This window comes from Antrostomus carolinensis, unplaced genomic scaffold, assembly GCF_000700745.2.
Source record: "Antrostomus carolinensis isolate BGI_N321 unplaced genomic scaffold, ASM70074v2 scaffold15888, whole genome shotgun sequence".
Classification (NCBI taxonomy): Eukaryota; Metazoa; Chordata; class Aves; order Caprimulgiformes; family Caprimulgidae; genus Antrostomus; species Antrostomus carolinensis.
Genome location: NW_010331034.1, coordinates 7857 through 19616, shown reverse-complemented (window position 1 = coordinate 19616; position 11760 = coordinate 7857). Strand labels below are relative to the sequence as shown.

At 42.4% G+C, this 11760-nt stretch overlaps 1 protein-coding gene across 1 annotated transcript; it reads left to right on the top strand.

The window, feature by feature from the left end:
• Positions 1 to 140: 140 nt before the first annotated feature.
• Positions 141 to 11441, top strand: ZRANB2 (zinc finger RANBP2-type containing 2; the record flags this gene model as incomplete). Its single annotated transcript, XM_010173097.1, has 9 exons — positions 141 to 193; positions 357 to 465; positions 2417 to 2499; positions 4193 to 4269; positions 4882 to 5019; positions 5834 to 6006; positions 8531 to 8617; positions 10439 to 10603; positions 11145 to 11441. Coding segments are annotated over 9 exons (949 nt in total), but the record flags the coding sequence as incomplete, so codon positions are not given.
• Between the last annotated feature and the right edge of the window lie 319 nt (positions 11442 to 11760).

Below are 11760 nucleotides of genomic sequence, written 5' to 3'. Positions count from 1 at the left end.
GGCGCGGCCGCAGAAACTTCGTGCTTTAGTTTGGAACGAATTTCCATAGAAATAAAACGCCATTTTCCCTTTCAGCCGCTTGTCTCGGCGTCTCCCGGCGCTAACGAGCCTCTTCGCTCTCTTGTTGTTGTTCTTTTCAGGTGTGGGAACGTTAACTTCGCCAGGAGAACCAGCTGCAACAGATGTGGAAGAGGCGAGTACCTTCCCTGGCTTTCTCCCCATCTCTTTCTGCCCTTTGAAAACAAAATGGCATTAAATCCTTTTAATTCATCATAAAACAAGATGTTTGAGAACTGTTTGTGTTTTGTGGGGGGATTATTTATTTATTTATTTGTTTGTTTATTTTATTTTTCCAGAAAAAACGACAGAAGCCAAAATGATGAAAGCTGGAGGGACTGAAATAGGGAAGACACTGGCTGAAAAGAGCCGTGGCCTCTTCAGCGCCAACGACTGGCAGTGCAAAACGTACGTGTGCCCTGTGCAGAGAGGCAGGGGGTTCCCTTAGAGCCCCATCACCCAGCCACAGTGTGGTGCTTAATTTTGTCAGGATAAATTCACGTGTACTGATGAGACACTAATGACCAAACTGGCAGCTGTTCTACTAGCAGTGTTCTGCTGGGAGGGTGCTGTTCATGTTGGTTTGCTGGACAGCAGTTAATTAATTAACATGACTGGAGAAAGATTTAAAAAAATCAAGACTAGAAAGGTAAAAGTTGATGGTTTTTCTTTGATAAGCTGAGACACTTCTCAAGTTTGGAAGAAACATGTGGATGGAAGTCACGGCTTCGTAGCAGTTTGTATGGACAACAACGTGGTTGGACCTCAAGTTGCCCCAGGGGAGGTTCAGATTGGATCTGAGGAGACACTCCTTCACCCCAAGGTTGTCAGGCATTGGAACAGGCTGCCCAGGGAGGTGGTGGAGTCACCTTCCCTGGTGGGATTGAACAGACGGGCAGACGAGGTGCTCAGGGACATGGGTTAGAGGTGGGATTGGCAGTGTTGGGTTTGTGGTTGGACTCGATGATCTCTAAGGTCTTTTCCAACCACTACGATTCTGTGATATGTTATTGTTAACACCCACTAAATATTTAATGAGTAAATTTGAGCACACAGTTAAATTCTCAGATGTTTCTCCAGGCCACCAGTGGAGAATATTGAGATCTAAATTAGAAGAGGCCCACTTTAATGAAGTGCTTGGATTTTTGAAAGGTGCTTTTGGATTTTCTGGAGCAGTTTTTAAGGATTTCCATTTTGTCTGATCAAATAAGATGTCTGACCAGCAAAACCTGGACTTTCTGAGTTTTCTGCTGTCAGAGCTGAGCTGGTTCAGCCTGTTGTGTTTCCCTTTGTGCTGTTGTGCAGCACGACACGGGCAGGTTTCCTGGGAGCCCCCGGGTGTGTCTGAGGGGATCCCCTTGCTGTGTCCCTGGGTGTCACAGCTGGGCTGTTCCCTAGGGGCCTCCCCCTCCTCTGTGGGACCCAGCAGTGCCTGATGATGGTGTTACAGGTGGAGGAAGCAGGGGTGGCCCTTTGGGACACTGTCAGGTGGAAGTGCAGTGGGGGAAGGGTTCAGCTGTACCGGCACCGGAAGGTGACGATGGCTTTTGATAAGTCAATAACACTCGATAAGTTTTATTCCCATGGTAGCTTCTCCCTTAACTCCTCTGGACTGTGAATGGCACTGGTGGAACGAGGAAGTTTAACGCTCTCTGTGTAGTTCACTTGTCTGCTTACCTGCCTGATAACTTCAGTTCTCTCCTCGGGGTTTCTCCATCGTGGTTCTCTGCACATCGTCCTCGTGCTGCTGAAATACCAGTTTCATTAAATACCTGCAGTTCCTGGTGGCCACGGGGTTAACTGTGTTGTGCTGGTGACTGCAGGTCACTGCTCACACTTGCCAAATACATTTTTATGGGTTTTGGGGTTTTTTTAAGTGTTGCCTTAACACTCGCTCTTTTTGAATCACAGAATCCCAGACTGGTTTGGGTTGGGAGGGACCTTAAAGCTCATCCAGTCCCAACCCCCCTGCCAGCAGCAGGGACACCTTCCACTAGACCAGGTTGCTCAAAGCCTCATCCAGCCTGGCCTTCAACACTTCCAGGGAGGAGCAGCCACAGCTTCTCTGGCCAACCTGTTCCAGTGTCTGACCACCCTCACAGTGAAGAACTTCTTCCTAATATCTCATCTAAACCTCCCCTCTTTCAGTTTAAACCCATTTCCCCTTGTTTTGTCATTAATTGCCCTTATGAAAAGTCCTTCCCCAGCTTTCTTGTAGCCCCTTCAGGTACTGGGAGGCCGCCAGAAGATCTCCCCAAAAGAAGAAGAAAAGGGTTGAAGGGAGGGCAGGGAAAGGGGATGTTCCTGATGTGAAACAAAATGGTTCTTATTTCTGTTTTTCTTCTTTTTGCCTCTGAAGATGCGGCAACGTGAACTGGGCCAGAAGATCAGAGTGTAATATGTGTAATACTCCAAAGTATGCTAAATTGGAGGAAAGGACAGGTAGGATGTGTTTGGTTTTAAAATACTCGGATTACTCTAGGAAAACTTGTTTTTATGAATTGCAGTGTGGTTTAATTGAAGGGATTGTTTTCACAGCAGAACTAGCAAAGTCGAGTGATCTTCCGTGTGTAAATAAACCCAAAGGTTCTGGGACTTGATTGCTTTTAGTAGCATATGAAGTAGGTGATGGTTTAATTTGGGAAGTCAGTAAATACTGGGCTTGAACTGCCTCTGTGTTTGATTTTGATACAAAGACATTGATTTGGAAGGAGCAATGCAGTGTTTTATGAGACTCCCAAAGCTCTGGTGCGTACGCAGCGTCCATCCACAGAGGACAGCAGTCACAGGAGCCCTGTTTGAAGGCTGCATCCATGAGGCTGTTATCTCTTAATGAGCTCTGAGGTTTGGTCACACTGTGACACACATCTAAAGTTCCTCCTTCATTAGCCATGAGCTCAGCAGTAACTGGAGCAGAGGATGTCCTTACAGCACGGTCCTGACGATGCTGTTACCGCTGCAGATGGGATCAGGCAGAGAATTTACTGCCTGGAGTGTAACACTCAGGCATGTAAAAAAAGAAGTGGGGAGAAGAACATAGAGCTTATTATTCAAAGGGAAAAAGAGCATTTTAAAATATCTAATAGTGTAATAATAATATTTATTTGTATTTCATATAATTTCATATTTTTAATACCAAATGTTTCAAGTTCTGGTGTCCTTCAGGGCAGCACTGCAGTCATGAACAGGACACCGACCATGTTGCAGACACTCACAGTCAGTTACAAAGTCAGCAGAAATAAAAAGCAATAGAAAGATTCTTAAGGCAAATCTTGGCAGTTGTACAACTCGGTGCAACTACAGGATGTTTTTATTCCTGTTGTTCCCTGAGGATAGATCAGAGAATCCCAGAACTGCCTGGATTGGAAAAGCCCTTGAAGCTCATGGAGTCCAACCATGAACCCAACACTGACCAGTCCCCTATGACTAACCCATGTCCCTCAGCACTGTGTCTACACGACTCTTCAATCCCTCCAGGGATGGGGACTCCACCACTGCCCTGGGCAACCCCTTCCAATGCCTCAGAACCCTTTCAGCAAAGAAATTCTTCCTCACATCCCATCTCAACTGCCCTGGCCACAACTGGAGCCCATTTCCTCTTGTCCTGTCCCTTGGGCCTTGGTTGAACAGACCCACCGTTAGCCAGTGTTGCCCTCGCCTCCTGTGTCACTGTCCTCCCCTCCTGTGGCATTACCTGCTTTCCCCAGTTGGCTGCTCTCAGAGCTGGGGTTTTGCTCTTCAAGGGCAGTAGCCTTTGGACCTGCCCCTCTGAGATCTTCTTGTGTTTATCCACACCGAGGCAACTGTCAGGCACTGCACCCTGCCCGAGCTCTTCTGGCCAGTCCAGTGCTCAGCACAGCTATCATTCTGAATTTTTTTTAATTATTTTTGTTTTAGTCATTTAAATGATATTGCTTCTGTGTTTTAATCAATTTTCTCAATTAGGTTTCTGAGGATTTGTATTTAATAATCGTGTGTGGGAACAATTCATGTTTTTCTTGAGATCATATTGCACTCTTAATGCTTATATTTATAAATCTACTGCAGGCTTCCAGAGTTTATTCTAAACTGTGTGTTTAAGGCACCTGAACTTGATGCAGCTCAGGAGATTGTCTTGTTTTACTCCTCTTTAAAGGGTACGGGGGAGGATTTAACGAGCGGGAGAACGTTGAGTACATCGAACGCGAGGAGTCGGACGGGGAGTACGACGAGGTGAGGCGCCCGTGTTCCTCTGCGGCCACGTGTGATGGGTGATTTCTCTTTGCATTTGGCTTCCTCACGGGGCAAAGCACCCCTCAGAAATAAATCCTGATGCATCTCTTGGTCAGATGCTCAAGGGCAGAAGTTTTGAACTGGAAGTGAACGTGTGTTTTGTCTTTTGGGGTTAAAATCCAAGAATGAGTTAAAATGAAACTGATACCGGATGAGTTTGTTAAACGTCTTAGGGAGCTGGCTTCAAGGTAATGCAGATTGTTCTCAGCTGGATGTTCAGTGTTGTTGTATAAAGATCTCCTGTAGACACAAATATAAAGTGCTCTCTTGTTAAATTCAGATTTGGTTTTTGTCTGTGGACACTGATTGTAACTCTTAAAATTTTGGGATAGAATAAGTAAAAAACATTAACTGAAGAAAACAGTCAGAATATTCCCAAAGACAAACTTCTCTTTAGAATGCTTCTTTGTGCTAATTGATGTTCTCCTTCCTTGTGAGGGATACCTTATTTGAAATTGATGGATATTTATAATCTCATAGAAGTTTTCTCAGAAAATACAGTTGGAAACTACTTTTGATTAATTTGTGTTCTCATGGAATAAAATTTCTTAGTTTGGCCGCAAAAAGAAAAAGTACAGAGGGAAGCCGGTCGGTCCCGCATCCATCCTGAAGGAAGTGGAAGATAAAGAGTCTGAAGGGGAAGATGAGGAGGATGAGGATGAAGATCTCTCCAAATATAAATTGGATGAGGTAGTGTGTTCTGTGTGGTTTGTTGGGTTTTGATTATTACCACCGTGTTGTTCAGTGTCAGCAGGTGAGGTTTGGTCTGTGTTTTCAGCTGCCTTTAGGGCAGTGTGGAGGAGCAGCCATCCCCATGGTGGTGCCTACAGTTTCTGTCAGGTACATGCACAAGCTCTGTTTTGTTCTAAATACCTGCATTCAAAGATGTCTGATTTCTTAAAAACCTTAAAAAAAATTAAAAACTTACCTGAAATCAGAATCCAAAATTTTGAGCTCTTTATTTGCAACCTTTATGTGTGGTTACCATGTAAAGGGAATGCTCTTGAATTTTATTCTTAGCCTTTTAAAACCACATCAGAATTATTCTTTTATTTATTTATTTTTTATAAAATATTCAGAGATATTTTTTTTTCCTCATCTTTCCTGAAATACCTGATCATCACATATTGGATTGTCCATGTCTTTGGGCAACAATCCTGCAGAGACACGTGTGTGTGCTTATTTTTAACCTAGCACTGGGCACATTCTGCATGTGAACCATGTTTCTGCAGAATTACGCTGTGGTTACAGATTTAGAGTCTGAAAATTCTTCCAGGCACTCATTTAAAGTAACTGGTAAAAATAAATGTCTGTATTTTCATTAAATAACAGAAAATGGGAGTTCAGCTGTGGCTTTTGCAGGCTTTTTAATAGTTTGCCTGAAAATTTGTGATCCAAAGCACTCTTTACTCTTAAAATTTTGGGATAGAGTAAGTGAAAAACCACTAACTGAAGAAAACAGAATATTCCCACAGTATTTTTTTGGCTGTCTCCAATTTTTCAGGATGAGGATGAAGACGATGCTGACCTTTCAAAATACAATCTTGATGCCAGCGAAGAGGAAGACACTAATAAGAAAAAGAAATCCAATAGGCGCAGTCGCTCTAAGTCTCGATCTTCCCACTCACGGTCTTCATCGCGCTCATCCTCTCATTCAAGCTCAAGGTCTAGGTCCAGGTAAACGGGTACAGGTCAAGGGTAACGCCAGGCAAAATGTCAGTATCTAACTTCTTTATTTACCTTTTTTTTTTCTTTCCTTGATTGCCTTACAGTTTTAGTTTAATCATGTTAACGATTTTCTGTACAGAATTGACGCAGGTAGAGAATGTTCTGTTCTGACAGATCCTTCTGTGGATCCACAGCAGGAAGGTTTCACGTGTCTTGTTGCTTGTTTTAGTACGTTTAAGTTGATTTTTCAATTGAATCCTTCAAGTAAATTTAAAAATATAACTAATTTCCCATTTTCTTTTTAGGCTTGTTGGCCAGATATGATTTGATGGCTGAACATTTTTTTTAGCAGTGTTGGGTAGCGTTGTTGAACAGAGAAGCAGAAGGGGGGTATTGTCAAAGAGGGAGGAAGTGGCAGAAGAGGGCAGTGATGGTGCAATCCAGAGAGATTTGGTGAAAGGACAGAATGGAAAATATCCTGGAATATCCTAAAACAAGAAACTTGAACTTAGTTGGATGGCAAGTGACAGAGCTTTAAGTACAGTGGAAGTGTTGGCAGAATAACACTAAAGGTTTATATTGATTGATCTTGGGGCCACCCAAAAATAGTCTAGGGGATAGAAGTTGAAGTTTGGTTGAAGATTTAAGTTCTCACATTATTATTTAAATTCAGCAATATGTGAACAATTCAATAAATGTTTTATAATCGTGGTATAAAATTGATGTTGAAGCTTTTTAGCTGCCTTAACACTAATGCAAGGATGATGCTGACAGGTTTAACACCTCAAATTGGTACTAGCCCATAGGGTTATACATCATAGGTTAAGTTCATCTATGTAAAGTTCAAGTTTCTTCTGATCTTCCAGCTGTGTAACTGCACCTCTCTGCTCTCACTGCTGTGATCACTGCCCAGATTCTTCAGACCCTCATACTAAGCCACTGTCTCTGGTTTGGCTTTCTCCCTGTTGCCATCAGGCTTTTTTTCATGCTGCCTCTTCTATGAAAAATTATGTCCTTTGCCATACCAGAGGAGCAGAGGACATGGCAGGAAGATGTGGCAGGGGAGGGTGAGGTTGGCCATGAGGAAAAGGTTCTTGAGGCACCCAGAGGGTGGTGGAGCACTGGAACAGGCTCCCCAGGGAGGTGCTGATGGCACCAAGCCTGACAAGATTCCAGCAGCATTTGGCCAACATGTGCCCTCAGGGACATGGTGTGAATGTTGGGATTGTCCTGTGCAGGGACAGGAGTTGGACTCCATCATCCTGGTGAGTCCCTCCCAGCTCACAACACTCCATGGTTCTATAGCTATTGGCAGCCTCCCCACCCCTCCTAGTGCTGTCTGGAGACGGGTCTTTGCTGCCTGGTTCCAAGGAGGAACCTGAGTGAATATTAGTGGCGACACTGCCCAGCTGTCAGTGATCTTTGTAACTGGAGCAAGATCTTGGAGGAGGTGGCTGTATTGTCCTGCCAGCCGATAGAGTGCAGCCAGGATGGGCTGTGTTTGAGTGAAGCTCTCAGGTTTAGGGGTGGGGAGATCAAAGAAGACAGAAGAACTTCATTTGGCCGTGACATTTTTGACATTAATTGACAAATGTTAACAGTGCAGTAAGAAGTACTTTGTGGTAACTGCAGTTCCTGGGCAGCTTTCAACTTCCTGTTGAACTTTTTGCTTCTAGCTGCAGAGGATTTATTGCAGAGATCAGTTGCCATTTGTGGATGTTTTGTGGTTTTTAAAAAGATTCAGATATATTTTCTAGTTAGTCTGTGTTCATATTGCTTTTGTTCTGCACAGTCAAATGAAAAAGACATGGTACCAGTGTGACCTGGGAGGTCACCAGCATGTATAACATCTTCTTCCTGAAGAGATAATGAGAATTTGATTGCAATGCCTTCTTTTGACAATGGTTCCTGCGAGTCCAATACCCTATTTATGTATCTCTTGTGGTTTGTGCTTTAAAGAAAATCCATCAACATGAAAAATGGGAGAATAATTTTGACTAGTGAGCTATGCTAGAAACTGTCCATATTTTAGCCAAGAATGAACTGCTACTCAATTTTTAATGCAGGGGGAAAATCTTGATGAAAACTTGGAACTGTTTATAAAATGCTTGTGAGAGCTGACCTGGGGAAGATTTGGGGTAGCTGGTCCTGACACTCTTACCCACTCCACTTTTCAAAGAGCCTGATGGTTTTCAAGTTAAGGCACAAACTAAAAGTTAAGGCACTGATTTAATGAACTAGTTAATAGCTATGCGGTTGTTTGTTGACAAATAACTGCAAACCTGTTTAATTTTTGTGCTTTGTTTTAGGAAACTTAAAAAGCTAACTTTACAAAATGCGCCATTTTACTAAAGTTTCTGTTCTAAAATGTACCCTGGTGATACTGGGGGGAGTAGGAGGAAATTGTCTGTTCTTTAGTGGCTCCAGGCCACATTGTGTTGACGCATCATTGTCTCTGCTGCTGACAGTAGCAGTTATTCTGCTAAATACAAGTCAGGCACTGGAGAAAAAATAATCTTCTGTGTCGTTTCAGGTCCCATTCAAGAAGTTCTTCCAGTTCCAGATCAAGATCTCGTTCCAGTTCCAGAGAACACTCTAGATCTCGTGGGTCGAAATCAAGGTGAATGAGGTAGCACTCTCTCCTTGCAGAGAGAAAAAAGGGCAGAAGAACCACCCGCTTGTTGATTTCATCGTAACTTTGTGCCGGTGAAAAAACCAAACATTAACTCATTTTTATCTTGGAAGTCAGAATTCTGGGGTCTCTGCACGAGGTTGTTACCACTCCAGATGTATTTCTTGAGAATACGAGGTTTTGGTTGAAGAGTGTAAGTCTGAGCTAAGCTAGACGAGTGGACGCCACAGATCTTCAGTGTGAAGGAAGAAGAATTTGAGTGCATGTTTTACTGGCTGCAGTCATTTTTGCTGGCTTTTACTGTTTCCACTTTGGCTACTTGATGTGGAAGAACATTAGGAAATACTCCATCCTTCTGGCTTTGCGTTTAGCGATAACTTATTTAACGTATCTAATTTAACTAGGTAGTGCTGCCATTATCTCTATAAACGTGGGGGGGATGGATAAAAATTTTGCTAGTCAATCCCAGGAGGAGCTGAGAGGAGTTGGAGCTAACGGCCATTTTCTGTGTAGCAGTTACTGAACTGTGTGGGGAAGAGTAACAGTAAACTGTGTGAGTTTCTTGAGGTGTCCTGGCACAGACATCCTGATGGAATGAAGATCTGTCCCATCTCATGCACGCAGAGAGAATCTTAAAACTATAAATTAAGGAGTTTTGGGTTGGGAAGAGCAGTCACAAACGGTGCCACCGCCCTTTGGTGGCAGGAACATGCTGTGGATTGTCAGGTGAGGGTCAGCAGGGGATGGAATCCCTGCTTTTAGGGGGGAAAAAAGGTGCCTGTGGCCCCAGGAGATGCTGCAGTGACTCGTCAGCTGAGCTGGGTCATTCGCTGGTGTGTCCTCAGGGTATTTATTAGCTTGTGTGACACAGAACTGCTTTGTTAATTACAATGAGAACCCTGAAAATATTTTACCCATAACATACACTGTTGTTAGATTATTTTTTTTTAATGTTTTATCCATCTTACTGGGGAAAAAAAAATCTTGTTAGGTGTTTTCATGTAATTTTGAAATTGACAGTTTAGGATTTTCTAGCTCTACTTTTTCCACAAGGGTACAAATATTTTTTTGGTTTGGGCTTTTTGGTGTGTTTTTGGTTGGGGTTTTTGTTTTGGGGGTTTTTTTGATAACCAAGGTGACTACAGAGTGCTTGTAAGTGAAGCTGGTTCATTTTTTTAAATGCCAAAATGACTGTATTCTAAGATGGGTTTTTTTTAAAAATATATATTTTGGTTGTGGAAGGTCTTACCCAAATTTATTTTGAGATTTGCAAATATACTTTCTGAGGGTTTTTAGTATTCCAGTAAGATAAACTTCACTTTACAATGTAATTTCCAGGGTGAAATGTCTATTAATATGAAGTGAAACACTGTTAAATCAGCATTACACCTGTGGCTTTCAAGCCACTTTGCTCTGTGAATTTAACTAGTGAGGAAGAGAGATCTGCTCAGGAGATCTCCTCCTGCTCAGGAGGAGTAGGATGGGCTGCTCCCTGTCCCAGTCTCCCATCCCTTCTTTGTCCCAGTGCGTCATTCTGGTGGATGCTGGAAAGAGGTTTCCAAACCGTTGGTGGTTTGTGTGTCAAGAAACACTGTTTAGCAAAATTCATTAAGAAAACTGCCACGGCAGTAGGAGTCTTTATTGGCAGATAACTGAGGAGTAAGTATGAAAGCATCCATAAATTTATTTGATAGAACCCTGGTGTAAATAGAGTAGTGGGTGTTCATGAAAACTGTCTCTCTGTGTTCTTTCTTTGTTCTTTCTATGTTATACCAGAATTAAATCTGATTTATTTCTTAATCAATAAAGATCCAGCTCCAGGTCCTACAGGGGGTCTTCCACCCCAAGAAAAAGATCTTACTCAAGCTCTCGTTCATCATCTTCCCCCGAGAGGAGCAAGAAGCGAAGTCGTTCTAGATCTTCTTCATCTGGTGATCGCAAAAAAAGACGATCGAGATCACGGTCACCCGAAAGGTTTGGGTTTATGTAGAATAAGAATGGGTGTATTTAAATGTGTGAATTTTTATTTTATTATTATTTTTTTTCCTGAAGAACTGAGATTCACTGGGAAAGTTTTTCTGATCAGTTATTCTGATATTAGAAGTAGTTTTTTCACTTCCCCTACTCTTACTTCCTATTAAAACCTCTGTAGTGGCTTCCCCCCCTGCAGTGAAGCTTCCTCCTGCTAGGAGCATGTTCCATAGAAAAACCTGGGTCACTGTTCTTTCAGTGTGTGAAAGTGTTGACATGTACATTACTGATTTATTCTCCTAAGTAAATACTGCATTTAAAAATTGTGTTCTACTTCCAGTATTAAACTTAGATTATTTTTTTTTTTAGTATTACATTCACATTCATGAGCTTAAAGTTGTTAAAGTCACTTCTTTATTCTTATAAGGCCCCTATCAGATATACTTGTCTTCCAGCTATTGTAGGATACAGACTGCTCAAAAGTGGATGCTAAAATTAACTTCAACTTATTTCTTTGCATGCTTTCTCCATTTGTATCTTACAGACGCCGCAGATCATCATCCGGATCTTCCCATTCTGGTTCCCGTACAAGTTCTAAAAAGAAATAATGTATTAAAGCTCACATTTAAAAAAAAAAAAAAAAAAAAGAGAAAAAGAAAAATAATTCCAGTGAGTGCATGAGACATTTTTAAGAAGTTGGTGTCTTACTCGGTCAGAAGTGCTAAATCTGCTAGTAGAGGTGCATGTCTGTCCTTGCTTTCTGGAAAACTGCAGCTTTGTTCGTTCATGAAACAAAAAGTGAGGTAGCATTTTAAGCCATAAACTCCCCAGAGGAGGTGTGTGACCTTTTATGATTTGAGTAAGTGGGGTTTTTATTGTTTTTTTTAAAGACTCAGTTACTCAATTCCCGACCCTCTTACACACACGAGCAGGCACAGGCTGGATGTGTCTTAATACAGCTCTGCTCCTCGTATGTGACAATTAGAAAATAGTATCTGAGGAACATGAGGAGAACCCATGAGCTTTCTGCATCCAGCTCGGAGCCTGTTTGAAGGAGCTGGTGTGGGACCACAGGGAGGAGCGTGGCTGTAGCGTTACCCCGGGTGCAGTCGGGAGCACTTAGAGCTCATTCTTTTTTATTTTCAGAGCATAGATGGGTG